Raw genomic sequence first — 26,375 nt, 5'->3', positions numbered from 1 at the left:
CAGTGTAGCAATAGACAGCCTGCCTCTTGGCCCCTGACAAGAGCTCAAGAGTTCATCCATGAGGCCCGCAAGGTGACAATGATCTGAGCGATGCCCAGGTGACACAACACACCATCGGCCCCATCTATCCGAATACCACTCCGGCACTTGAGATCGGATGCCTCGTCGGATCGACTTCGAGGCTATCATTGCTCATCCCAGCTAGTTTACCCCGCCATCGCTAATGCAGAAAAACGGCAAGTCCATTTCCCCGTATTTCCAAGCCGTATATCCGATGGACCTGCATTTCCCCGGATAATGATACCCACGCGAGCCGGCACCCGCGCCTAATGCCAGCAAGGTCACCATCCATGCGCTCCAATTAGTTTGCATGCCAAGCCAACCATCATTTGCTTCATTCGGCCTTCGATGGCTGTCGTCTCAAGTTAGTCTCCAGAACACTGGGAGAGTGGTGCAGATAGCTCGCAATCACAACTGATGTGACTGGAGGCTGCACACACAAGCACATGCCAACAACAACAACAACAGTTTCGATTATATGCAAGTACATGACGCTATTGATCAAGGAGACAACAATCGATGCAAACTGAGGAAGACTCCAACATCTTGATCCGTCTTTTATCAAGAGAGCAGTAAAAGACACCAACTAACACGTTCTCCATAGAATCAACAAAGGGATATGACGTTAAACGTAAGGTCTAGAAAAATGGCCAAGTACAGAGTTGCTGAAAGTCATTGGTGCTTATGAAGTCATGCCTCATGCTGCCTATCCGTGGTCGGGCTTGCGTCCGTATATGTAACGCGCAACCAGGTAGCTGTGAACCTTAGGGTTGCGCACCGCCTTACGCAGGCCCATGAGGAACAGCTGGTACTCGTCCTTGGGCCACTTGAGGACGTCGTGCCACATCATCGTAGTGTATCCTATTATCTGTGAGAACTTGACTCAACTCCAGGAGGAGGGTGCCCTTACCATCAACGTCATTCTCAAAGGTGAGCTGAACAAATCGTCCAACCTCGGCAAGTTTTGGGTCCTTTGGCCATCCTCCGCAAGGAAACTAACATGGTATGTTAGTCAGTTCCATCAAAGCTGAGAGAAACCAACCTTGATATCAACAATCTTGACGTCCTCAAATCCAGCCTCTTGAAACGCCTTCGTCTGCTCCTCATGAACAAAGAAAGAGCTCCCCAAGGCCTTGCCACCCTCTCTAAAAAGCTTGTGGTAAGTGTCAAAAGCCGGTTCTAGCTGGATCGTGTCGTCATCACTGCGGAACTCGATATCGGCCTCGACCGTTTGCACCCAGCCTCCAGGGGCAGCGCAACGATATGCCTCCTTGAACAAAGCTCCCCAGTCTTTTATAGCGCCGAAAAGGTATCGAAGATGAATGAAGTCGAAGTGATTGTCGTTCCAGGTCCAGGGTTGAGTGGCATCGTCAATCTCGAAGCGAACGTTGGGGGGAACCCAGGTAGGTTGACAAGGTGAGAGGTCGGTGCCAGTGACTTCGGCATTAGGATAGCGATCGGCGAATTCGCTAGAGTTTGTTAGCGAACGTAATCATAGTACTCCTTTGTATCCTACATGGCCCAGATACCTAGAAATCATCTTTAGCGGACGTTCATGTGAGCGCCGTTTAGTAACTCACCAGTTCCGGTACCAACATCGAGAACATTCTGTCAAATCATTGATGGTCAGCTTGAATATCGGTTGGCTAATGAGAGTTTTGTGAGAGATGAAATACCTGAAGTTTATCCGCCTTCAGGGGTGCAAGGAATAGGTCGTCGTTTAGGAGGAGCGACAAGTAATGGTGGCTACATCTTAGGTTAGCTCACTTCACCAGGATCGATCTACCCGGAGACGCACGTCATATCCATAGACTCGAGTTGCTGATCATCGTTTGGGAAGAAATAACTCGACGCAAACTTGTCACTGTGATAGGTACGTCCTTGACTTTGGCGGTACTCGAGGAGACTGGCAGAAACAGAAGCGGTTGAACTCTCTCTACATAACTCATCAGTACCAATCACATGTTGCGATTTATGCTTTTCCTTACGCATCAGACCCTAGAGACGAATCAAGATCACCATCAGGATCATCCTACAAGCTGTTAGTGGCACTCCATAGCCAAAAACATGATACAGCTTACATCCACATCATCATCAGCAGGAATCAGCTCATTCTGTCGCGGCGGAGAAGCAGACGGCGACTTTGACGGCGACTTGACCCGCGAACCCGTGCTTCTCGGCCCCTGGGGAGGGTCCGTCACCCCTTGAGGTGGGCTAGACATGCTCAAGACTGTATCAAACGGGAAGAGGGTTGCAGAATGCAAGATCCGACGGGACGGAAAGCGGGGTTGGGGATTGAGGGGAATAACCAACCCCTGGCTGATTTTAGTCATCATGCATCGCTAGTTGTCTGTTGGTGGTGAAAGCGCCACGGCTAATCTTGTTGTCTTGACTGTTTTTGGGTGTGCACATTCCAGCTTTGTGTCGGGCCACGTACTAGTCTGCTGTTGACTTTGTTATTCTTCGCAACTTTGTTCTAATAGAGGAGAGGATTTGAACTTGAGAGGGAAGCGAGGCTCATTTGTCGAGTGGCCTGACCAGGTATGTGCGCATAGACCTAGACCTGATATTGGGGCCTGCAAATATCAAGGCATCAGAATCTCGACAGACTCGCGGCTCAGAGCGGCACGAACCCAAAGGTATTACGTATAGGAATTCCAATTACCGTATCTTACCCAACTAAAGTTTCTATTGTCCCAGTGTCAGACCATGTGGCTCTCAGACATGTATTTGCTTTTTAAGGCACGAAGCTAACGCCGCCACTCATTAGCTTATCCTTGAGGGAGGCGGCAAAGACGCAAGAAAAAAAACCACGGTTGGCTGCTATAGCATTTATCGTCAAAGGATCATTCCCAAAGTCAAGGCATATCGTTCGGTTTAGCTTGAGATGTTAGTGATGCAGTGGAGTTTGAGGAACCCGACGAATCACCTAACATCTCGTCGCCTTGTAACACAAGCCATACAGAAAGAAAAGCAGAAACTACAACAAGGGGAAGATCTATCTACGTGTTTGGTTATTTCCTTGCCCGCCAATAAACGAACGTGGCAGCCGTGTGTATTGGTCATGGCTGAACCGCTGTTTCGTGGCAATTTGCTGATAGGAGAAACGCTGGGGGTTGAGGATTGCTCAAAAATATCGGGCCAATCACGCTTATGTCTTGACAAGAGATTTTGGATCGCTTGGGAAATAATATGGACATGGGGCAAAAAGCGAATATCCCTCATGGGCACTACTTGACTGCCTCCACCAGGGATCGAACCTGGGACCTTGTCATTACTAGTGACACGCTCTACCACTGAGCCATAGAGGCTGGCTTCTGATTGGTTGTTTACCGAAGGGGGTAGGAAGCCTGATGTCGAGCCTGTCTCGAGATGGCCAAGCAGCAATGCCACAGAGACAAACCTTAGAGAGCCAACAGAATTGAGATGGCCCAGGCTCCCCATGTTTCAAGAACATGTGTGCAACTTGAACTTATTATAACGGCCTTATTGCTCGGATTTCTTCCTCCTGCCGGCAGCGTGCGAGGAGAGGGGTGTCACGTGCCGTATATCCTGATCCAGACATTGGCTCAAACAGACCTCGCTCTCAGAGCAGGAAGAATATGTTCGGGTTGTAGATTAAGGGCTAAGGCATGTCAAAAGGCAAATTGACCTCGCAAGAGTTTCTTTAGACGACGTTATGGCACAAATGCACAACAGTGGAGGTCTTCATGAACAGCCATCTTCGCTCGAAATGTCTGATGCAACAGAGAAATTGAGGTAGCCGATTTTAACTGGCAAAATACTATGTCCTGCAACCAAGAATTTCCGGACCACTGTCTGTTATGGCTACAAATATCATCAGAGAAATCGAACCAAACTCCAGGTTCCAAGCATTAAACACTCGATGAGAGCAAAAAAAACGGCCTAGTGTAGGGTATCTCGCTTGTGGTGTCCCGGGCTTGGTGTGTCAGGTGACCATGCCCCACACACGCGACCAGGCGTGAGTCCATGGAAAATGCCGCAGACAAAACCGTCCCTTTACATGCTCGGTTGATGCGTCAAAACTCACCCCCCTTCCATGTTCACGGGACATTTCTCTCACTCAGACATCCCTGGGATGGAAGCGAACATACAGCTCTGGCTTCTCCCAGAGTGTCCAGAGCCTCACCTCCTTGAACCAGTCCAGGTCCTTAACCAATTCCCAATCATACGCGTAGACCATGTGGGCAAGAACAATTCTGGCCTCTAGGTATGCGAGATTGATGCCCAGGCAAGCACGTGGTCCAAATGAAAATGGACGGCTCGCATCCTTTTCGTTGCCAGTGTCGTCGCCAATCCAACGCTCGGGTCGGAACTCATCTGGTTCCGGAAAGTAGCGATCGTCACGTCCCAGAACGTACGCGTCAACTGACACGTCGGTGCCCGCTGGGACGAAGTGTCCATCTATTGTCGCCCCGGGACAGACTCGCGGGAGGCCAATTGGAGATGGCGGCAGCATTCGAAGGCCCTCCTCGATAACGGCTTGTAGATAGCTGAGGTTGTTTGTAGAGTCTCCGGTGATTTCACCTGCAGACGAGAAGGCTGATCGCACCTCATGTTGGAGGTTCTTCATTGTCACAGGGTTCTTGAGCAAGAAGTATGTAACCATGGCCAAGAACGTTGCCGTCGTCTCCGAGCCAGCCAACATCAAGACCTTGGCCTGCTCCCGAAGGTGGACCGGATCAAAGTTTCCCTCGCGGAGGATAAATGCAAAGAAATCCTCCCGGTCGTTGGACTTGATCAACCCGATCCGTCTGTTTATCTTCTCCTCGGTGAGCTTGTCGTGGTAGGCGGCATTCTTGCTGACGTCGCTGGGCATGACGGCACCCAGAGCAAAGGGTGGAACGGACAGCCTCTCTGCCACGGGGAGAAACGTCATGTGCTTTGCCATATTCAGAAGGAGGGTGACCCAACCACTGGATTGCCAACGGGACACGGATTCGAAAGACTCTCCAAAGGTAAGAACACCTATTTCTGTGAGTCAAGTGCACATTACTCAAGCTGTCACTGCAACTCACCGATAACGTCAAACGTGAGCCAGTTGTAAACCGCCGTCACGTCGACGCCCTTGGTTCCAGGGCCGGCGTGCTTGCCAATCTGCTCTACGAAGAGCTTGGTGTGCTCTTGAATCGTTTCCTCTGCATCCCGTAGACCTTTCGAGTTAAACGCATGAGAGAGAGCTTTCCGTTGCACGCGATGATCCTCGGGGTCTCTTGTGAAGACAATGTCAGGATGTTTGATGGAGGGGCCCACGTTATAAAAGACCTTGCTCTTCAGAAATGGGGCTTTTCCTTTAGGGGTCTGACTGTAGATGTCTTTGTGTGCTGCCAAAGATCTGAAGCTGAGCTCGTTTGGCGCAACTCTTACTACATCGCCATACTTTTCGTGTACTTGCCTCATGACAAAAGGGTGATACCCTCCAGCCCATGACCGAACGAACCAGAGCTAGGCCATATTTAATACTGACATAAGCCCGCCAGTTACTTAACGAGACTCACCTCGGTGCATGCCGCCAGTTTCGGGCCTGGATACTTGGCCAATGGGTGGAAGAAGAGTCGATAGATGACCAGAGCCAAGAACCAAAATACCAGCTAAGATTCAGAATTGCGTTAGAAGAGGAATGGGAGTGAATTGATGCCATTGGAACTCACAACTGCGGAGCCAGAAATACCAAGGAGGAGGACTGCGCGAGAGATCGTCATCGTAAGATGTGTGGCTTGAGTGCAGCACTTGAAGTCGGTGACGGTGAGTATAGACGAGCTGAGTGCTTGCTCACACCGCTTTATAGGTGAGCGAAGCCCAAGAGCATGCTCGAGCTTTGAAGCCAGGCTGCCGGCGTGGGCGCTCTGATGCAGAGACACGACATGGCTAGAAACGGGTAGCCCGCGGTTCACACGGCGCCAAGTCTGCATGGCTAGCCATATTAATGACCGGTGGGATACCGGTTGATGCAAGGCTGGCTGGGCGACGTCACTCGTCATATGTCATGTAAGACATGTTTTAACCCTGTCCACCAGCTATGGGCTGATGGACCGCCATGGTGTACCTCTTGGATGTACCCTATCGTTTGGTGGTTCGTTTAGAGCACTACGATTACGAATTGCCATGGTCTTGAAGACAAAAATATGGAAACCCTGGGGATTATGACGATCCGGTGCCCGCTCAAGCTGACAGGGGGGAATGTGTGTCGCAGACGCAATGCAACACCGGTGAATCCGAAATAGCGCAATTCTGCATAAAATGTCGATCAAGAACTGGCAAAAGGCTTTCAGACTCGGGAACTCGTTACAGCCGTGGCTGACCCTGCGTAACCTGCCCCGACCCATCACAAGATTTGGCCCTCAATCTTCAATCGCCATATGATTCAATCCATCCATTAAAGGCAGGTAGGGATTGGCGATGAATGGTTACAACGCACGAGGCTGCCTGATATGTCACTTGCATAGATGGACAGGATGCAAGATATTGGGATGGGTGGTCAGCTTCGGCAGTTCTAGTGAATACACAACAGTGCTGTGATACTGCGAGACTGGGGTACAGGATATAAGGATCAGTAATATTAAAAGATGGGGACGCTTCTACCTCGCTATGAAGAGCTTTTACTATGTATCGTAGCCTTTATTGGACTTTGGCGAGAGGTATCCCTCTAGGAGCGAATTTCTAGATTATCTCTCGCTCGCTATACCTTGTGGCTCATGTACACCCGATAACACTACTGTACAGACCCCTACAGGCTATACAACCGACGACCATCTAAACAGCGCCGTTTCATTCGTCAGGCTGAATCATGCTATACGACGTTGATCCCGGGACGGAAGTTCTCGCAGGGAATAGGGAAAACGCATGAGCCTCGGTTAAAAACACATTGACCGGCTTGTGGTCTCTGAGTTGTAGCAATACTGATGTCTGTGTTTGCCTAATACTTATGGCTGGCAAACTGCCCTGTACTCTTTTGGCTGTTACTCAAGTATGTATCTTATGTTGGCTTCAAGTGTTCAAGAAAGCGGTGCAACTTCTACGGTGCCTGGAGTCCCATGAGATGGCGGGTATGAAAATGCGAACAGCCGTGGTCCACTTGGCCGCCAAGTGTCCAGGTCTCATGGAGATGCAGGAGCCCATGGAGCTATTGAGAAAAACAGAGTTGGATCACAGATGGCAGAAATGGCCACAGTAACAACGGCCTTGTTAGTTGACTTGCCTACACCATGTCTGAAGCGTCCACAGACGGGCGGGCGCCAGCATGGGCTCCACCGGCAAGATTTGCCGGAGGATCAGACATGCTGAACCAACAACCAACCAAGAACAACATACTGTCTCTTATTTGGTGGGGGATATTCTGCAAGCGGGTGATTGCATAGCCACGTTTATCTCGATCGCCGATTGACATCTGGACGAACGAGGGTAAGGGCTGATGGCCTCAACTTGATCACATGAAGCCTTTCGTGGTACATGTTCACCGAAACACTTGAAGATGACGTTTAAAAGAGAACTAAAACGTCATTTAATGAGGTAAAACACTTGGCGCGGACGTTTTCAAGATACCGTTAAGATCATGGTGTATAGTGGCCTTTGTTTTTGAGGCTGGATATCAATGATGCTAAGTGATATAGACCTGAGGGACGACAGTACGGTATTGACGGAGGGGCAGGTAGAATAACAGGATCTGGCCAGCGATGCTTATCTCCGCCCATTGTTGGTATTGGAGTACAGATGCCTCGAGGCTCATAAGCTGCAGACGCACACCCCAATTGTAAACAACCCACGAACTGGCATGAGAACCTACTACCTAGAGATAGTAGAGGCAAAAGGACGATAAATTACGGGCATAAAATGGGCTATCTCTTCTATATTGGTGACTGGACTCGGGATCTCTCACGTGCCCTACCCGCTGGGCAGTACCAAGATACCGGGTAAGCCACAGGACAGAGTACACGAGTATTTTGACCAGGCAGACAGTACAATGTGTTGGACGGGTAAGACGGAGAGAAGAGAAAACTATCTTGGCCGTGTGGCTGCAGATGACTGTGGGGTGAGGTCCCTTTGCGGAATCCCCAACTCCTGAGACCGGTCCGGGCCGCCTGCGGGCGGCTGGGTCAGATTCCGAGCCAATTGAGAGATGCAGGAAGCGAGCGTGAGGCCGAGTTGATATGTGGCTGGCTGAAGACGTAGTGAGGCAACCATCTTTGAGTTGGAGTTCTGGAGTGGCTGCTGAGTGGCAACAAGCGTCGTCGGGGTAACACGAGAAGAATACGCTTTGTTCTGAATGGTCAAGTCATAATGGGATTGAGATCATGGAATGAGGTGGTTTAGGGAGGAATGTACATGTTTTCCCATGCAATGAACCACAAGGCAGAAAGACAACGAGAGGCACTTTTCACACAACGCCATAGCTTAGCACTCGCCAGCCTTGGAGCCAGGACCATCATAGAGCTGGCAAGGCGTCTTGGCGTCAGTGCAGACGTTGACAAGCTCGGCAGTGTCTCCAGTCTCAATGTTGATTCCCACAACCTCTCCGCCGCCGTAAGCAGAAACGCCCTCAACGTGAACATCACGCTTGCATGCATCGCACTATGGCTTGGTCAGCTTATTGTTCCGGGTTTGGAGAGTTCGGATACTTACAGTTCCGCAGGCACGGTAGACCTTGCCGTAGTCCTCGGCGTAGAACTGGGCTGGTTAGCTCAAGAAGAAATAGGAAGGTTACTTTTGACTCACGTCCTTGATGTTGACAGCTCCGCAGCCGTTGTGCTGGATGACCTTGTCGGCAGCGTGGAAAGCACCTCCACCAATGATGTTAGTGGTTGTGCCGGCAGCATCCTCCTTCTATTCTCTGGATTAGTGGTGCTGATTGTTAAATAGTTTTGCGGTACGTACGATGGAGATAGCATCCTCGCACACATCTTCAAACCACACGTTCTCGATGGTGCAGCCTCCGCCAATGCAGTAGACACCCTCATGCTGATCGGGACCAATAATGACATTGCGGAGAGTAGCACCCTCTCGAAGAATGAAGACGGTATCAGCCTGGCCTGTAATTGGATCTGTTAGCATTGCAGACATTTGAGGAGTCAAGTGTCTTTGCCTCCTTCTTCCTGGTTCTTGCAGGCACCAGCTCCACGATCATAGCGAGCTCCCTTGCCGTCAAAGACCTCGCCAGCGGCAACCTCGATAGGCTCGGTATTGGAGATGGTCTCGGTGGCTTCGGGAATAGAGTTCTTGGCGACACATGCCAGGGCGAGGGGCATGGCCAAGGCCAAGGTGACAAGAGATTGACGAAGGGAGGACATTTTTCTTGAGTATGAGAAACACTGCTGCGAGTTTGTGCTGTGGTGATTTATGGCTGTGAGTGTGTGTTCTCAGATATTTATATCTAGTCTGCCTCTCAATATGGCACCCCTATCATGTTCCCACAGGCTCCTTACGGGCTTCTAATCCTTCACCTCCATTCCGTCGCCGATCATAGTGTTTGTCCAGCAAGTGTCAAATTCTCCGATCCACAATGATTAGAACGAAACACAGAGCTTACGCAGCCTCCGATAGCATTGGGGATCTTCCCTTGGTTCCTCCAATGAGGAACCTTGCAGGTTTGAGGTTGATGAAGTGAAACACGGAGCTCTAGCCTAGTGCGACATCTGACAGGGAATCTGTTAGGATGTTTATTCCGATGCTTAATTTAAGCATAACTAGGCCATATATGCCGAACAGAAGCGGCGGCACACCGCAGTGACATGCGCGTTCTTTCGAGAAGGAGTTGTCACGGTCGTGTTGCATCTAAGGACGGAGATTATTCTTCCACACCGGCAATAAAGCCCTCAACGACGAGCTGTTTTCGCAGATCACTGCATCAATTGGTCCACCAATAATAACCTCTCAGCGTTTTTGAACATGCCACCTTTCCTTGTCTTTGTGGCACTACCCCTGATTACTTCGTTGTAGGCGGGACGGATGTCGGTCAACCTGTTCACCGATGGTCCTGGTGGATACACACAACCCTCCTGCATTCTCGTCGTCTGGAGGAGCTGGGCTTGTGGAAAGCCCGAAGTTCCGGCAAGGTATAGACAGCAAGATGCCGTGAGATGGCGAACTATTTCGGGCAATAGAGCTTGTTAAGGTCGTAGGCACTTTGAGAGTGCGCCTTTTGTCGATATTGACCACGAGAAATGAAAGCAGAAGAGGAGTATCGATGCGCAGACGTTTGCAATTTCAGCAGTCTGATTACCTACATAGAATCGAGCCAGGCCTTTATTATCCTCCCAATTATTAAATTCCAAGGAACGAGACTTTTGACTATCCATTATTGTAGACGATGATATACCAGCGATCGTCATATGGCAAGCACCATTGTCACCATTTGTCTCGCTCACGCCCCCCTCACTCCTGGTCCACGACCACTCCGGCGAGACACCTTTATTTGGTAGGCGGCTGCATGCCAATCTCGGTGGAATTGGCAGCCTTGACATCTCTAGATTCGGTCTTCTTTGGTGGAGAGGACATGTAGGATACGCCGATCGCAATGATCAGAGCGGCACCTCCGAGACGAACCCTGAGTGATCGGTCAGCACATGGCTTTTCTATTGGAAGCACCACAGTACCAGTTCTGTTTGATAAAGTCCCGACCGCCGCGGCCGGGTGGTGGCGCCTGCTGACCTCCAAGGCCACCGAAGTCGCCGTCGCTGCTAACGGTGGATTGCTGCCGGACCTGGAATCGGCGAAGTGGGGCCGCTCCGAGGCCGGGCCGGATGCAGGTACGGACCACGCTGAGGGATGCTCGGTGCATAGACATGTTGTTGATCAATAGCTCAGCTTTCCTGTAAAGGATCAGGGAAATTTTGTAGAGATTTCAAGGAAGAGAAGAAAGAGAAGGTTCTGCCTTTCGTGAGGAGGTGCTTCTTTCGAAGTCAACGGGAGAGGGTTTACGACGTGATGTAGAGATGACGTTGAGACGTGAGGGGAGACGGCCCCGCTCCCCGGGATGATGGCATCGTCGCCTCGTGTGGCTTATCTCTCTCGGTCTCCGTTCCTGGATCGTCGTGTCTGACCTCGGTTGGCAATTTCCAGTCTCTCGTGGTTCCTGCTGGCGCGTGTCTGTACTGTATTCCGAGGCGTAGTTCAGGACAGGGCCGGCTTCTTCCAGGGACGCTTCAAACGTTCAACACTGTTGGCTCAGGGTCTATATATTGCTGAAAGCCTCGACTATGACTGACTCAGACGACATGCGCATTCGTGCGAAGTGCGTTTCGAAATCTTCATCCTCCTGTATTAATTAAAACCGACATTATCCTAATATTGAGCTCCACTGCCCGAGTCTCACGCATGACTACCATCTTTGTTGCCAGGGCGGTCGCTGCGTCCACTATCATCTCTAGAACCAAAACCCGGTCTTACTGTAGACCGTGATCCATGTCGAGGCTGAAAAGACCTCCCCCCATCGCTCTGTCTGCGAGTGCTGTGCATTCCACCACTGCATTCCGTGCTCTGGAGGCATGAACTACACTTGCGACCTTGGGTGACGACTATCAACCGGTTGAGGATGCTGAACTCGATCTTTAGCTTCACGCTGTAAGCCAAAACCTTGTAACTTGTTTGTAGGTAGTAGAGGTTTGCGTATTCGAATGCGAGAATGGTGATGTCGAGAATGACGACGATAACGCTCACTGCGATGAGGTGCCGCATGACGTCGCGAGACTCGTTCCTCCCTGTGATGGCGTCGATCCGCAATATCTTGGTGGTCGAGTAGATGTATAGTCCAGATATGATCATCTCTTGGATGAAGAAGATGGTGACCTGGATCTTCTCATATATCGAGTACGGCGTGAGGAAAGGACCTGGGTTGGAAGAATTGGCGCCGTAGACCATGATGGTAGTTGGAACGTAGCAAATGACCGCATTGACAATGATCATAATCAAGACCGCTTTCAACCAGGCTGGCTTCCGTAAAACAAGATGCAACCGCGAGTACAACACCATGGATTGCCCCGTTACTAAAGGCCACCATCCCACCACGATCAGCGTGACGTAAATGTAGCTGTTGGTGTTGGGAAGAAAATTCTTCAGAAGAAATCCGATAGAATAAGGCGGTATGCCCCATGTTGCAACGATGAAGCTCCAAAAGTAGAGACCACCCTTTCGCTTGAATGTCGCGAAAATAATAAAGTTGAGCTCGATGAAGTTGTAGATGGCGATGCTGAGAAACACGGCGACGACGATGGCGTCTGTGCCGGTCGCCGACTCCACCTCGGTCATGTCTCTCACGCCCCTCGCTACCACGGCTCCAGTGATTTCCCTGGGTGATGTACCAGGTAAAGTCTGCGAGAAGATGGGAGCCATGAAGCGAAGGCCCGAGTAAACAACCACCTTGCTGGGAAGCTGATGATTCTCATGAAATGCACTGAGAGGTGTGAGCAAAGTGCATCTTGGTACTGTCTCAGAGGTGTATACCGACCATGTGTGATAATGAGATGTTTACCCAAGATATTCCCCCGTAGTGTTGCAAACAGTCTGTCATATGGCCAACAGACGACCCGACTAGCGGCGGGGCATAACAGCTCTCTCTCCCGGGTTAAGCGACGAGATTCACAAGCAAACCCCCAAAGCGAATTGCTTCCTTTTAGCCACTTGATAATGCCAAGCATCAGCAGAGCCAAGACACACGAAGCACTGCAACCTTTCGCTGGACAGCCCAATAAAGACCTGCCCAGTGACAGCAGCCACAACTCTCTCAAGTCTTGGTTTGGGCAGGCCGTGGAAAGTTTCGTCACCGAGGACAGGAACTCGGCAAATCACGTTGGTGCTCCCGCTGTAGATCAATGCGTCTAGCCTTCTGCACCAGGACCAGTCTGGCGTGACGCGGATTCTAGACTTTGAGCGCCGTTGAGAAATAAATGCGGTGACAAGTCGTTGCATCCTATCACGACGCCCGGATCAGCAAGGACCCGGGTTCCAGGCTGTTGAGATGGTGTGAAGGAGGCATCCTCGCATCGCGCGGGGTCATGAGGCTGATTGACGCGACACCACCCTCGCTTTGGAATCGTCGTGACCCACGGACGTTTGGCCTTCGATTCGAAGCCACGGATCAACCATTCTCTCAAGACTGACGGCATCAGTAGCCGGCTGGGCACCAGTGTCATCCAGGTCCGGCTTGTTCGACAGAACGGAGCCACGTGCCCGTATCATATCTCTCTCGCGACTGGAGACGAAGGCCCAAACAGTGGCTTTCTAGCGTTTGCGCCACCGTAACTGTCGCGGCGGAGACGCAGACAGACGGTTGGAGCTTTGACCTCGACAGTGCATTTGAGGCTGAGCCACTTCTGCCTCTCCATCATCACCGAAGATTCAGCCGATGGTGCATATGCATTCAAGTTGTGGCTATCGTATCCGCCGTCCCCGCCAGCCATCATTGCGCGATAGTTGCGACACAATCCTTGCTCGCGAAAAGCTGGACGCTTGCTGTGCTCCCCAATGTCCATGTATTTGGTTTGACTACAGTTTGGGGCCAAGAGTGGCATGTGAGATGCAGGACGCCTAGGGCTGATCGTTCGATCGCCATTGCTACCCTCTCGTGCCTGTTACATAATAACGCTCAACAAGTTTAAGTCAAAGGTAGCTAATTTGGCTCGCATATCCTTAGGCCCGAGCAAATTGGCAATTACTTGGCTTCTCTTGGCTTTTGACGTCGAGGTTTATTACAAACACCACCTGCCTCCTGGACGCCAGCGGATGTCATCGAGGAGGATACTAACGTTAAAGTAGGAAGGTAACGTGCTCTCCTGTAGAGCTGCATAGTAGGTTCGATCTAGGCAGCATTTCGGGGATGAATATTCAGAAACTGCCCGAATAGACTGCAACCTTCTCGCCCAGGTGGCCTCAAGCTTTGGGTACTAGCTGGTGTGCTTCCAGACTCTTCCATCGGACATTCGTGTTGCAGCCAATCAAGTCAATATGGCCCCGAGCATGGCCTTTATCAAGAATGTGCTCAATTGTGCTTCACCCCTATCTTTGTATGGCAGCTATGTGTTATTTGACAGCCTGTAGCAAAAGATTGTCCTTGTGTCGTCTCTCCTATCAAATCTCATCCCTGGGCCCCTTTAAAACCCAGCCACGCCTTTTCACCCCTGTGCTTAGCTTCCCAATGACTCCCGTAGCTCCATCAACGATTTTCGTAAACTCTTCGTGATACTTGTCCTCTGTGCTGTCTTCCACTAACGCCCGTTCCTCCGGGCTGATGGCAAACAGGACTGGTAGCAGCGATGACTTTGTCACTCCCACGGTGGAGACAGCTGTTCGGATGATGACGATGATGACAAAAGTCACCGACAACAGAATCTGGGAGCCGAGAAGCAGTAGCCATGGCCATCTGACGCTGACGAATGTCACAGGGCCAAGATTCTCGCCCTTGACTATATTATCAGTTTCATAAGCCCTGTATGACGAGATTGAATTAGCAAGATTCCCACCAACTGTTCTTTTTAGGTATACTCACTCTCTATACTCGTTGTTTGTGGCAATCCTGTAGTAATAGTCTATCAGTAAACTGACGAAATGGCTTCCGGACCAACTCACCCCTTCGAAAGACTGGCCGCAATGTTGCGTGAGACATTCGTAACCACTCCCATCACTGGATCTTCTCCCTCGTTCAGCAGCCCCTTCATTTTTTCATTTTCGGCAGTCTGGAATAAATGTGCGAACCGAGTTGCCGGCTCTGCTAAGGCATCCGCACCGCCGTATTCATTGTAGGTGCCGTTTAATATAACGCTGAGGGCCCGAGCCATTATGGAAAAGCCATACCCGCCAGTCGGAAACTTGGTTTTGTCTTTGTCAGGTGAGAGTATTGAGGTCACGTTGAAAACTTGACCTCCCATGAGCTCGACTTTGACAGGACTAACAACCGTATGCGCCGAGGAACCCTTCGACTCCCGTGATACGACATTCTCACTTATGGTCAAGTTGTATCTATTCACGCATAGGTGAAATAGAACTTCAAAAGCGAAAGGAAGGCTACTCCCAGGGGAGTGGTAAATGACCAAGAGATTCGAGAGTGCAAACTCGGTGAGTTCAGACGAATTCGCATCGTAGGAAATTGGGCCGTTGCCGCTAGAAAGCCAGATAAAATCGGTGTTAAGCTTAGGCTGTGGCTCCTTTTCATCTCTGCTGAGAAATGCACCATTGGGCAAAGAAATGTTAACCATCCTTCCGTTTTTTTTCATCTCAAAGTCTAGATGCTTCGTGATGTTCCACGTCTTGATGCAGACTTCGAGGGTGTTGAACAGGGGCCAGCGACACTCGCTGGTGGCACAAAAAGGTTGGTTTGTATGGAGCTCTTCCCCAATAGGATAATTGAGCCCAGTGTATATCTCACTGGCCACCCTGCTAGTGAAGTAGTCTGGTGATTACGCTGTTAGCGGGTGCTGGCCTTGTTGGGCTTGGATCCTTACCTTCCCAGAAGCTGCTGGCACTGATAGACCAGAACTCTGTGGCTCGAAGGACGTTGGCACCTGGGAGGCCTGGTACTGGTTCAAGTCGTGATGGATATGTCACTGCTGACTGGGTAAGGGTAGATGTGAGTACAGAAGTAGTCATGACCAGGGCGGGCAGAAGTCCAAGGACCCTAAACTCTGTCAGTTTATTCATCAAAAAGATTTCAACAAGGACGAAGTACCCACCAAGCCTTTGTGCGCATTGTCACAAGAAGTTTAAGGCTCCCTACTGGCCCTCGGCTTGCTTCATCAAAAACTTGCAAGTCGGCTAGAGGCCTCTCCTTTCGATACCATAGCCACTTCAACTGCGACACACTCTCGCAAACTGGGATGACGAAACCTGTACGGCCGACAGTGGCTAGTAGAGCAACCACAGTGTTGATAGTTAGTCCGAGCGGCCACTTGGGTAGAGCCTGGTCGTTGAACTTGTGAAGGATAAGGACTAGCGCGACGAAACAACCGGAGCTGACAATGCAACAGAAGATCTCGAGGTACCAGCCAGATAGCGCATGTCGCCATTTGACTTTAGGGTGTACTTGCTCTGTTTCTGGAATGGGTGCTGGTTTAAACAGTGTTGAGCTTGGGTCAGAGGAGGGTTCGCCCCCATCGCGTCTTGCATCTCGTTCAAGTGGACGGGGGTGGTCGGTCGATCGAGGGGGTGACCTTTCAGAATCTTCACTGTCATTTCCATTGTCATTGTCTAATGAAACACTAGTGCTTTGTCTCGGGTCCGAAGCCTAGGCATATCAACATTGGATGCAACATGTCATCACAAGCCAGAACAACGTACATCTCCATCCACTGCTGTGGACAATGAACTGTAGCTGAGAACAGAGGGTGAGCGATGGGCAAATAATCCGCGAGAATCCATCTCAAGTCGCAAAAAGAAAGATGTGATTGAGAACTTGGAGGCCAACAAAGTCGGAAATGTCGTTTCCTCTTGCACCAAGGATAGCTGGAAAAGAGGATTGTCTTTATTATTTTAAGTTATTTGGATCATAAACAACCGTGCGTAATGCAGCCTTGGCATAGATGACGAGTGGTGGCTTAGATCAGCAAAGTGCAGCGACAATCGCCCGAGGGTGTGACCAGGCTGAATGATCCAGCTCCTCTACTGGTCAAAATTATTGAAGGAAGGATGCTTGGCCGTGAGCTGAAGTTTCAGCTGCATGTCAGATGATGCAGCTCTGGCAAATTGGACAGTCGACTGAGAGCTGAGCCTCTTTTTCTCAGATGATATTACGATGTCTTTCGCCCGCGAGTGCTTGTTGGCTGCGAATTGGGTGGTTCATTCATTGACTATGCCCTTCAGCCACAATCCTTCTCATTTTTCTCGCCCAAGAGAAGCCGGACACATGCTAGTATTACTCCAGAGAGGCCACAATGTATTGATACCTGCGTCTTTTGCGGTTGTAGCTGATGGCTCCTACCAAGCTAATCATTCCACCATTTTAGTTGCCAGCTGGGATAACATGTCTTGAGGACAACGCGCTATTTGGGGATTCACGATCAACTTTTGCCGTCAGCCTTTTAGTTGCTTTTTTCTGTACACTTTGTAGCGGCCTGCTGGCTCAGTTAACCCATCAAGTGCCGGGCTATAACTATAATGAAGAACAGATTGCCAATACATCATAGCATCATTACCCGATGCTAACACAGTGGCAAGGCTTTTTAATGGAAAATGCCTCGCCGAATCCCCACGGGATCAATACTTCCACAGCGACAACACCGACTGCGGTGACAGGGATGTATCAACATACCTGATCGATGGCGGACTGTGGACAGCTTGCAAAGAGTCGAGACTCATGATGGAAAAGCGTTTCTTAAACTCAGAGAGGGACTATCTGCGCAGGCAGCAGAGTGTATCGTGGCTTCTCGAGCTATAGTTCATGCCAGAAACTGGCTACTTCACGTCCTCCGGCGGCGCCCCCCATTACTTTACAGTTGTCCCCGGCCGTGACCTTTTCGTGCTACAGCCAGACCTCTTGAGCGGCATTGATAGGGATTGGGGTTACCTGGAAATACCTGTCGGGTTGACAAAAAGGGTCAGGCACATCGCGATAGAATATAATCCCGAATGGGGTTCCAAACTGAACCAGCCAAGACAACACGAAGAAGTCTGGAGGATGGTGCAAGCACTGCGTTCATTCGCCCGCAATGCCTATGGAAACTCCAGACTATGGTTCATCGATCACAGCCTAAAACGAAAAGAGGACGCTCCTGTCTTCAAAGAAGTCCCAAGTGGCTATTCCACAAACGCATTCTACGCTAGCGATAGAAAATTCCTCGAGGTTGAATGCGGCTCTAGAGACCTAAATCTGGGCCACTGGCAGTACACCCGACAAGTGGAAGAGGGAATCTTTGATGACGACTCTTCAGCTTCTTTCCTCTCTTTATTACGCGGAAGGGTCAGTGAGTTTGATGATTGTTTTGGGCTTCTGGGCTGGGATGATCTTTAGACTGTCACAAGGACCACACTTAAAAGCTGGGAATGATGAGAAATCATACAATCTCTTCTTTGTTATGATTGCAGCCCGGCCCTTGATGCGAACTGAGCCAGAAGATCAATGAGAAAGCAGTGCCGGCAGAAACCCTAGCTTAATATCATTGATAGTAAAGGCTCGATATCCCGAGCAACCTGCCCCCCAAATGCTTTCTTCTCCTGACTTCTGTTCTGAACGTCTCACGACAAAGTCGTTGGCTCTGGTATCTTGTATTTGTTAGAGATTGGTTAAAACCTTGATGATACTATGCCCAAGACTTGGCAAAACTTTTTAATCAATGAGCCATCAAATTACTCCCGAGCTATGATTGGCTTTGCACGCGGTAAGACGCGTTTTGTTCTTAATTGCAACATCCCGAGCCACTTATAGATCTCGTGGCAGGATGCGGCTAAACAAGTCAGCAGACCTTCAACCTAGTGGCTTGGCTGACCGAAGGTTGCTAGCGATGGTTGTGGGATATTTGAATCGGAGTTTGGAAGAAACTCCGTGATTTGATAAGTAAGCCTGAGGTGGTACTCCGTGGAACTCCGTGCGACTCCGTAATCCTTCAGCTCCGCCAAGTCCGCCGACCTTGTTTTGTCGTGGCTGGCTGTCAGCCGAGTCTGTCAACAACCACTCTCCTGGACGTAGACCAAGCAGGGCTTCCTATTATTAGTTTGATCGCTAGTCCAACCTTGGAATGATTAGCCAATGACTGGTCAAGAATAATAATAGGAAGTTCCCGTGAAGGAATGGTGGCTTTGATTCTTACGCTTGATAATGGGACCCGATTATCAAGCACCATCGCGTTAACCGGAAAGACTTGCATGTGGGCTGATTGATTTCTCAAGTATTTGAGAGATCGTCTGCCCTCCTTAAGGCTGTTGCTTCTCAACCACCTCTCTCAATATCTTCACCATGGCATCCAACCACGGTATCAGCCTTCACGTCACCGTCTACATCGACCCCGAGAACGTGTCCAAGTTCTTGGAGTACTTCAAGCCAGTCTATGACAAGGTAGTCGCAGAGCCGGAATGCACCTTTTTTGAAGTTTACCAGTCGCCTGAAGACCCAGGCACGCTTCACTGGGTTGAGAACTGGTAAGTATCTGTCTTCGATTATGCGTTTTATTGCTAACACATTTCCAGGAACCAGACAACTGATTGGCTGTTAAATGTTTGACACGAGTCTTGTCTCTATTTCGTGTTGGTTGCTAACATCTCCTCTAGGTCCAGATCCCGAAAGACTATTACAAGGAGTACTTTGCTGCCACGGAACCCATGTTTGTCAAGCCACGGGAGTTCAAGGTCTATAACCGTCTAGGCTCTCAGTACTACACAGCCAAGTAAAGATGATCATTGGAAGACGAAATTTCAGATCGATGAGGACCGAGATTAGAGAGGACAGAAGAGCACAAAAAGAAATAATATAGTTAATTTATTATCCATGTACATCTGACCGTCGTCACAGGCTGCCTGGCCAGTCCATTGGTTTCCCTGAGAGTGTGCGGAGCAGACGACTGACTAATCACATGAGGGTCCTTCAAGTTGGATGTTCTCAGGTGATGTTGGACCTTCTCGGATCAATCCAACTCACTTCAGCTGCTGAGCTCTTGAGAAAACGCACTGCTGAGTTTATCCCTTCCACATGTCATCCTACAAAAAAAGAGAAGGCCTTACAAATGCTGCCTTGGTCAAGCTGCTCACGCAGGAGCTGGGCAAGTTCTCTGACGAATACTAGCCGCTCCATTCCTCGCAACTGAACGCAATCAAAAGATGCACATCCTTGGTCGAAACTGAGGAGTGCGAGATCGGAGATAACACCATCAAGCGGCGAGCAAAGATCATCCTGGCCGACCTTTGGACACACAGTCCAGATGTCTTTTTATTGTGCTCTTTAGCCGTCACCCCGTCACATCTCGGTACTCTCAAGTCGACGGACTATATGAAAGAGATCATCCAGTGGTGGGACGAGGTTGAGGTACCTCGGGGCGTCGCAAAGACCTTTGATCGCCATTCAGACGCCCTCCCATCTACATCCCGCGACCAACGCCAAGTCAGCATCAAGGTGTCGTTTGGGGCACTTCTGAACTTTCTCCACCAACGGCTCGGCGAGCAAGAGGTGGAGATGTCACTTCCTTTCAGTGGAAAGCCGCTCCCTTCTGTCAGGCTTGGCTCGCAGGCCAAGATTGAATTATCATGGGAATTAGCCAACTCGTTTACTCGTCAGCAGTAGGATAGAAGTCAAGCCTTCTGGCGCTTTATAAGGCGAAATGATGGCTGTCCTAGGAATGCACAGGATTGTCCCTCTTTCACAACGACGATGTAATATCGTGACTTCATCCCGGGACCCGTCTCGACATTCTCCTCTTCTCCCGCGCCGATGGTCCTCACTGCTCCATGCCCACTTCTCGTGGTAACGAGAACCCCACACACATCACCATCCGCATTCCAGTATCCCCCAGGACTACGGGTTTCGGGGTCGATCGCGGCGTCGTCGCCAAACTGTGCGGGCTATTAGACAGGGCGTGCGGAGAAAACAGGATGAGACCCACGTACCAGTTCGCGAATCTTCGCAACGAGGATGTCCTCATGCTTTGCAATCTCTGGCGGAATGTACTCTCTCATGGCAGCTTATGCAAACCAAGCCCTAGTGGAGGGGGAAATATCTGTGGGAAGGTGACAGAGAAGCCGCCTGCTGCCCTTGTCACGTCTTATGCGAGACTTGGTGCATGAGGTGTCAGATGCCTTGTGTGAACAAGGGTGAAGTGGAGGGAGAGGTTCTGCAGACATAATCTGAGCCATGATTCTGCCCAAATGTGGAATGAATAGTCGCCTTTGACTGCCTTGCTTGATATTGACATGTATTTAAGAAAGGGTGAAGTCCCAAAAGAACGAAAAAAGACACATCAAGATTCGCAAAACTATCAGTTCATCCCAGATTCAATCCCGGACATTTCCCCTTCCTTCTTAGTTCTCCCGTACCGTACCAACCAAATCATCTCACCATGTGCATTCAATGAACGCATAAATTCCTCTGCGGGTGTGAGCCTGTGGTCGATGAGGACAAGTGCGCCGACATGAAGAAGTGCCCTGGCGTGGTGAAGAAGCAAAAGTACTTCTCGTCAGGCAACTGCTACGAGTGCGCCACCCAGCATATGAGCCTGCCAATACTCAGTTTGGGCCAATGAGCTAAACTGCTTAGAAATCCCAGCGTGTTTGAACTGGTTGAGGGACAGACGGACCATGGCTGGGGTTTTTTCCCCGTGAGGTTTTCCCATTGTCATAGTGCGAATGTAGTGGTCTGTGTTGGCTCATCTGAAGAATCGCCTGGTCGGATTCTCTAAATGTGACGAAATTCATCATGGTTAACAATTACTTAATATCATCGTGTTGCAAGATGCTTTCATACCGCTGCAAAGTTTTGAGGACTTCAAGATCATACGAAGCGAGATACTTTTGGTGGCTGTCTCGGGTCGACTTCCTCCGCTTGTGAAGCGGGATATCTGCTTCAGATAGCCCTGCGTGACCAAAGTCTATTAATGTGACTTGACCATCTTGATCTAGCATAATGTTTGTCCATGAAAGATCGTAGTGAACAACACCTGCGTCGTGGACATGACGAAGCACCTCCAAGACATCATGGTAGTATTTCGACACCTCGTCATGGGTTACGGGCTTTAGCTTCATCATTCTGAAGCCAAAAATACCATCCTCGTCCTGAAGCGGCTCAGTCGAGGTTCGTACAGCTCGTGCTTTTGGCTGCATTGCCGCTAGATGCCGGAGAAGAGAGAATTCGTCCGCAATCATTTCTCGCTGCCGGTTATCGATGGCGACTTTGCAGATGGGGAAGTCATCCAAGCTATCAACAAATAATCTGATGTGTGAGTTTGCTCCGTGAGCGATTGCTCGAGAGCGAGACCATATGGCATCAACCGCTGAGCTATGCTGGATTTGCTCAATAGTCGCCCCAGTCTGCTCCGTCGAGCTGGGGAACTCATCGAGGCTTGGTGGCTTGAGCCAGCTTCCGGTCCAACAAACCCGGAATTCCTTGTGCTGAAAGTCGACGTTGAATGCACATCTCCCTTGGAAGCGATACACGTCGGTGATGCGCTGTGCGTCCATTCTGTGAGGATGGGGTTTTGCTAGGGATGAGTTTCGTCAAAGCAGGGAGACCTTGACTTTGGCTTGGGGCGGTGATGCCTGAGGCAGCAATTTGTCATCTCTTTTATGAACACGGCGTTGGGAGAATTCAATAAGATTAATAATGGGTAAGGATAAAAAGAAAAGAAATAGGAGATAAACCGCGTTAGATACCAGGGCTGATTCTCTCAAAGAGAACGAATATTAGGCAACAGGATTGTTGGTCCCAAAGATTCACGTGGATCCAGATCCATACCTCTCTGTTGGTTGACTGCCTGTTCTTACACTCCAACTTGAATGCATCATCTTAGATTCTGACCGACACCACAAATTGGAAACGCAATGCCTCTTGAAACCCTCCCCGTCGAACTCATCGAGTCCATTGCCGCCAAGGTCACCTCTGGCGCTGGCCTGAATGCCCTCAGTCGCACAAACCGTCACTTTCATCAGATTCTCGATCGGCGTCTCTACGCGTGTCGGAGCAACGACAAAGCGCTCTTTTTCAGCATCAATAAAGGATACAGCTCAGTCTTGGAAAAGGCAATACGGGGAGGAGCCGATCTAAACAGTTTATACGAATGGGCCCCTGGTGCTCGTTTCACCACACCACTCGCCTTCGCCGCCGGAACAGGTCATGTCGAGATTGTTAAACTGCTTTTGAAACATGGCGCCGACCCGAACCCGGTAAGATGGGAAGAAATACGACACACACCGTTGAGTGTAGCCGCCGGGAAAAGACATTACGAGACTGCCAAGATTCTCATCGACGCTGGAGCTGACGTACATACCACATTCGGCGAGCCGTGTGGATCGCTAGCACTTCACGCGGCAGTGGGATATTACGACGAGGATGACGACCTTGTACGACTTCTCCTCGAGAATGGAGCACTTGATAACTCTCCCCAAGAGTACAGAGGAACAGCTGCCCTAGAAGAAGCATTAACATACGGACGCGTTTCTACAGTAAAGCTTCTCCTCCAGGCGGGCGCCAATCCAGTTTTCAGGGGCTCTGATGATTGGACTCCAGTGATGTTGGCGATTTTTGGGGGATCTGAAGAACTTGCATTTCTGTTTCTGGAAATGGGAGCCGACCTAGAACAAACTTGCAACAAAGGGAGGGGTTTGGTATGGTATGCAGTATGGTATAGCTGCCCCAACGTCCTTAGATATGTCTTGGAAAGAGGTTGCAGTGCAAATGATCACGCCGCTCTCAGAATTGCCTTCGAAAATGAGGAACAAGACATAATAGAATTGCTACTGGAACGAGGGGCGTCACTCGAGGAAGCTGGACTTGACGAGAGCAAATACCGCCACCTCATCAGTAGTCCTCGAGTCGATCATCAAGACGCTTTTTTGTAAACCTATATAGTGGGCTGCGGTTGAAAATGACAAGAGCTCTTATGCTTAACCCTCAAATGTTCCATTGGTGCTCCATAAGTTTCATAACATGACGCGATGAATACAATGACGCCTTATTGGCCTGGATTCCGTGACGGTCGCTCAAGGTTGGCGGAAGCTCACGTTGATTGGCGACTGAGTAGCCGATCTTTGAGTAACCGGTTGACGAAGACGGCTGAAAACATGTTAAAAGTCGGTGTGTCGCTATGTCTAGGTTCGACTGCCAACGAAGCACGTCTGTAAGAAACGCATGAACGATGACTAGAGAACAGAGGTCACCACTACTCCCCGAGGCGGACACTGGGAGGGCTTGGTACGCCCGTAGCGTCGAGTTACTCATCCTTGTTGCGGGACTTCATTACGCTCTCCTTTAGCTTGACTCAAGTCCCGTGAGTCTACCTCGCGTAGGTTGATGAATAAAAGCTGACCAAACCTCGCTGTAGCATTCTTTATGTCTTCCATCTCATGGAATGTGAGATTTTCTACCAAACCCACCCTCCATACACAGGCATTGGCGACAAATGCAGCAGGGATGAGGTTGCGGCTGCCACGGCTACCCAGTTCAGCATTCTAGGAATGACGACAACCTTGTGTGGTACGACCCAGGTAACCAATCTTTGCACTTCATACGCGACTCTAACTGTCTCTAGGGACGTTGAACTTGTTTGTTGCTGGATGGCTAGCCAAGAGGCTTGGCCCCAGAGCTGCCCTTCTTATTCAAACGCTCGTCCCAGCTATTCGGGCAAGTGCCCAAATTCTAGGCGTCACAGCTGGGGGTTGGCCTGGCATAATCATCTTTCAGTGCACACAGCTGATTGCCATCGTTGGCGGCCCTGCTGGCTATGTGTAAGTCACTACAGACCGGGCGGCCGAGATTATTTCCTGACCTCCTAACCTAGGTTGATCGTCAACATCATGGTGAGTGAGGTTGTTGAACCCATTCGACGGACCAGTGTATTCGGCAAGCTTTAGGGCTGTATCATGCTTGGACAAGGCGTGGGATACTTGGGTATGGATCCAAAACTCCTACGGAATAGCGCCCATTAACAATATCCACCAGCGGGAGGAATGATTGGAGGCGTGTTTGGAATTCAGCGGCCATTCGAAGTAGCGTTCTTGTGTTTCCTCCTCGCCACCATGTACGCCAGGATCGCCCTCCCTTACATTGCCCCCGAGGCCACGCTCGACAGCCAGACAATCAGCAGAGGGCCATCAGGATTCTTTAGCCCTCTCAAGATTCTGCTACCTCAGAGGATCCGGCTCCAGAGCGGCCAAATTGCCAAACATTATGGAGTGCTTTTGCTCTGCTGTGGTGTCTTTCTTGGTGTGGTAAGTCAAATATCGGTGATATTTACCACACAGTCACTGATTAAATCCTGTTGCAAATCCAGCTAGCCACGGACTATGCACCATTTATGATCCAGATGTACGCGACGGCTGAGTTCAACTTTAACCAGGCAGAAAATGGATGGCTCATGTCTGGCTGGGCGGTCATGAGGAGCATCTTTCTTCTGCTTCTCTTTCCATACATTATAGCGCAGGGCCGTACGGACATGGTTCGCGTCAAGGGGGTCTAATTGAGTCGCCAATACTAACAAGCAGCCTTCTGACACGACTCCTCACTATGAAGACTTTGACGCTTTGATAGAATCCCGGGCGAGGGGTGAGGCGGCTTCAACTGACCCAGACTGCAGTCATCTTGGGTTTGATCTCTTTTTCCTTCGACGGAGCCTAGTCATTAATGGGGTCGTAACAACCGTTGCCGCATTCGCGACGCACAGATGGCATATCTATCTCGGTGAGTAGTGCCATGCTATACTTTTACATATTCTAAAGCTAACGGGCGATTGCAAGCTGCATTCCTACTTCCCTTGGGTTCTGGCTCAGCACCCGCCGCGAAAGGAGTCATCACAGACATGTGCTCCTCGTCGCAGCGAGCCGATGCCCTCAACGCCATCACTCTCGTAGAGAATATTGCCCGACTTGCTACCCAGGGTCTTTTCGGATTTCTTTTTGCTTTCCTCGCTGGAGTCGGCAAAGCATATCTTACATTTTTCAATGCGGTACGTATCGTTCATAGATTACCCTACGTGCTGGATCAAGACGCTAAGAGCATCCTTTATCGACTATAGGCTATAGCGGTTCTGGGAATGGGCGTACTTTTCCTCTCTCATCTTCCTCCCCTTGGAAGTGAACTTATGGAGGAGGACGACGCAATCAACACGACGAGCACCCGTGAAGGGGACGTCCAAGGGTCAAGCCATAGCTGAGGCAAAAGCCATAATGGATAGGCTTCTCGCCTTCTTTACTGATAGCTTGCTTTATCGGAGACTGTAAAAGACAACAAGTTTTGGATGATCTGGTATGATGGGGAGCATCCAGGGAGAATCACTGAATATGGCGGGTTTTAAGGAGAGTCCAGGAAAATATGGCCATCTGAATGTCGCGTTAAGTGCATCGCCGCCTAGAACTCATTCAGTCCGAGGTATATCACTTTGATCTGACATATTGACAACCATGGCGACGTTAAGCCTCTCCAATTGAGCCGTATGTAACTATGTATGTAGTATGAACAACCCTTGCACTCAAAGGGAGCTGCTGAACGGCTCACTTGTGCGATAGCTTCACCGCGCTCGACAGGTCCTCTTCCAAAATCTCTAAAAATCTCCGTCGTTGAGGCTTGTAGCCCAACAGCTTCCGGGCTCGATCTGGCTTGGACCGCGAGTTCGATCCGAAGAGTAGGCGTGCGGTGCCATCCAGTGGAATGTAGGTAAGCATAGAGTCCAGCTCTTCCAGTGAAA

General features: G+C 50.1%; 11 protein-coding genes across 11 annotated transcripts; 4 read left to right on the top strand and 7 right to left on the bottom strand.

Moving 5' to 3' along the window:
- Positions 1–766: 766 nt before the first annotated feature.
- On the bottom strand, positions 767–2,052 carry NECHADRAFT_45657 (uncharacterized protein; the record flags this gene model as incomplete). The annotated part of the gene is made up of 7 exons (XM_003044310.1): positions 767–921; positions 971–1,055; positions 1,103–1,529; positions 1,577–1,589; positions 1,641–1,668; positions 1,737–1,806; positions 1,859–2,052. 7 exons carry the CDS (start codon positions 2,050–2,052, stop codon positions 767–769), a joined length of 972 nt encoding a protein of 323 aa, XP_003044356.1.
- A 2,092-nt stretch (positions 2,053–4,144) lies between these two features.
- Positions 4,145–5,672, bottom strand: NECHADRAFT_45567 (uncharacterized protein; the record flags this gene model as incomplete). The annotated part of the gene is made up of 4 exons (XM_003044309.1): positions 4,145–4,183; positions 4,238–5,029; positions 5,146–5,526; positions 5,580–5,672. Coding segments are annotated over 4 exons (1,305 nt in total), but the record flags the coding sequence as incomplete, so codon positions are not given.
- A 2,800-nt stretch (positions 5,673–8,472) lies between these two features.
- Positions 8,473–9,365, bottom strand: NECHADRAFT_82994 (uncharacterized protein; the record flags this gene model as incomplete). The annotated part of the gene is made up of 5 exons (XM_003044308.1): positions 8,473–8,649; positions 8,701–8,745; positions 8,794–8,901; positions 8,953–9,119; positions 9,188–9,365. The coding sequence occupies 5 exons, from the start codon at positions 9,363–9,365 to the stop codon at positions 8,473–8,475; spliced, it is 675 nt and encodes a 224-aa protein (XP_003044354.1).
- A 1,120-nt stretch (positions 9,366–10,485) lies between these two features.
- NECHADRAFT_82993 (uncharacterized protein) lies at positions 10,486–10,861 on the bottom strand (the record flags this gene model as incomplete). The annotated part of the gene is made up of 2 exons (XM_003044307.1): positions 10,486–10,621; positions 10,671–10,861. The coding sequence occupies 2 exons, from the start codon at positions 10,859–10,861 to the stop codon at positions 10,486–10,488; spliced, it is 327 nt and encodes a 108-aa protein (XP_003044353.1).
- Positions 10,862–11,562: 701 nt separating this feature from the next.
- On the bottom strand, positions 11,563–12,321 carry NECHADRAFT_26721 (uncharacterized protein; the record flags this gene model as incomplete). The annotated part of the gene is made up of 1 exon (XM_003044306.1): positions 11,563–12,321. A coding segment is annotated over one exon (759 nt), but the record flags the coding sequence as incomplete, so codon positions are not given.
- Positions 12,322–17,440: 5,119 nt separating this feature from the next.
- NECHADRAFT_82991 (uncharacterized protein) lies at positions 17,441–18,033 on the top strand (the record flags this gene model as incomplete). Its single annotated transcript, XM_003044436.1, has 2 exons — positions 17,441–17,963; positions 18,011–18,033. The coding sequence occupies 2 exons, from the start codon at positions 17,441–17,443 to the stop codon at positions 18,031–18,033; spliced, it is 546 nt and encodes a 181-aa protein (XP_003044482.1).
- Positions 18,034–18,952: 919 nt separating this feature from the next.
- NECHADRAFT_82990 (uncharacterized protein) lies at positions 18,953–19,383 on the top strand (the record flags this gene model as incomplete). Its single annotated transcript, XM_003044435.1, has 3 exons — positions 18,953–19,134; positions 19,183–19,210; positions 19,264–19,383. The coding sequence occupies 3 exons, from the start codon at positions 18,953–18,955 to the stop codon at positions 19,381–19,383; spliced, it is 330 nt and encodes a 109-aa protein (XP_003044481.1).
- An 894-nt stretch (positions 19,384–20,277) lies between these two features.
- Positions 20,278–20,661, bottom strand: NECHADRAFT_82989 (uncharacterized protein; the record flags this gene model as incomplete). Its single annotated transcript, XM_003044305.1, has 2 exons — positions 20,278–20,538; positions 20,593–20,661. The coding sequence occupies 2 exons, from the start codon at positions 20,659–20,661 to the stop codon at positions 20,278–20,280; spliced, it is 330 nt and encodes a 109-aa protein (XP_003044351.1).
- A 747-nt stretch (positions 20,662–21,408) lies between these two features.
- NECHADRAFT_82988 (uncharacterized protein) lies at positions 21,409–22,158 on the bottom strand (the record flags this gene model as incomplete). The annotated part of the gene is made up of 1 exon (XM_003044304.1): positions 21,409–22,158. The coding sequence occupies one exon, from the start codon at positions 22,156–22,158 to the stop codon at positions 21,409–21,411; it is 750 nt and encodes a 249-aa protein (XP_003044350.1).
- A 360-nt stretch (positions 22,159–22,518) lies between these two features.
- Positions 22,519–23,535, top strand: NECHADRAFT_82987 (uncharacterized protein; the record flags this gene model as incomplete). The annotated part of the gene is made up of 1 exon (XM_003044434.1): positions 22,519–23,535. One exon carries the CDS (start codon positions 22,519–22,521, stop codon positions 23,533–23,535), a length of 1,017 nt encoding a protein of 338 aa, XP_003044480.1.
- A 296-nt stretch (positions 23,536–23,831) lies between these two features.
- Positions 23,832–25,844, top strand: NECHADRAFT_82986 (uncharacterized protein; the record flags this gene model as incomplete). The annotated part of the gene is made up of 11 exons (XM_003044433.1): positions 23,832–23,887; positions 23,949–23,963; positions 24,018–24,169; positions 24,225–24,420; positions 24,474–24,492; positions 24,547–24,583; positions 24,635–24,903; positions 24,966–25,119; positions 25,223–25,372; positions 25,411–25,637; positions 25,707–25,844. 11 exons carry the CDS (start codon positions 23,832–23,834, stop codon positions 25,842–25,844), a joined length of 1,413 nt encoding a protein of 470 aa, XP_003044479.1.
- Positions 25,845–26,375: the final 531 nt, after the last annotated feature.

This window comes from Fusarium vanettenii (genome assembly GCF_000151355.1).
Source record: "Fusarium vanettenii 77-13-4 chromosome 7 genomic scaffold NECHAsca_22_chr7_11_0, whole genome shotgun sequence".
In the NCBI taxonomy this organism is placed as follows: domain Eukaryota; kingdom Fungi; phylum Ascomycota; class Sordariomycetes; order Hypocreales; family Nectriaceae; genus Fusarium; species Fusarium vanettenii.
This window is presented reverse-complemented; position numbering and strand designations above follow the sequence as displayed.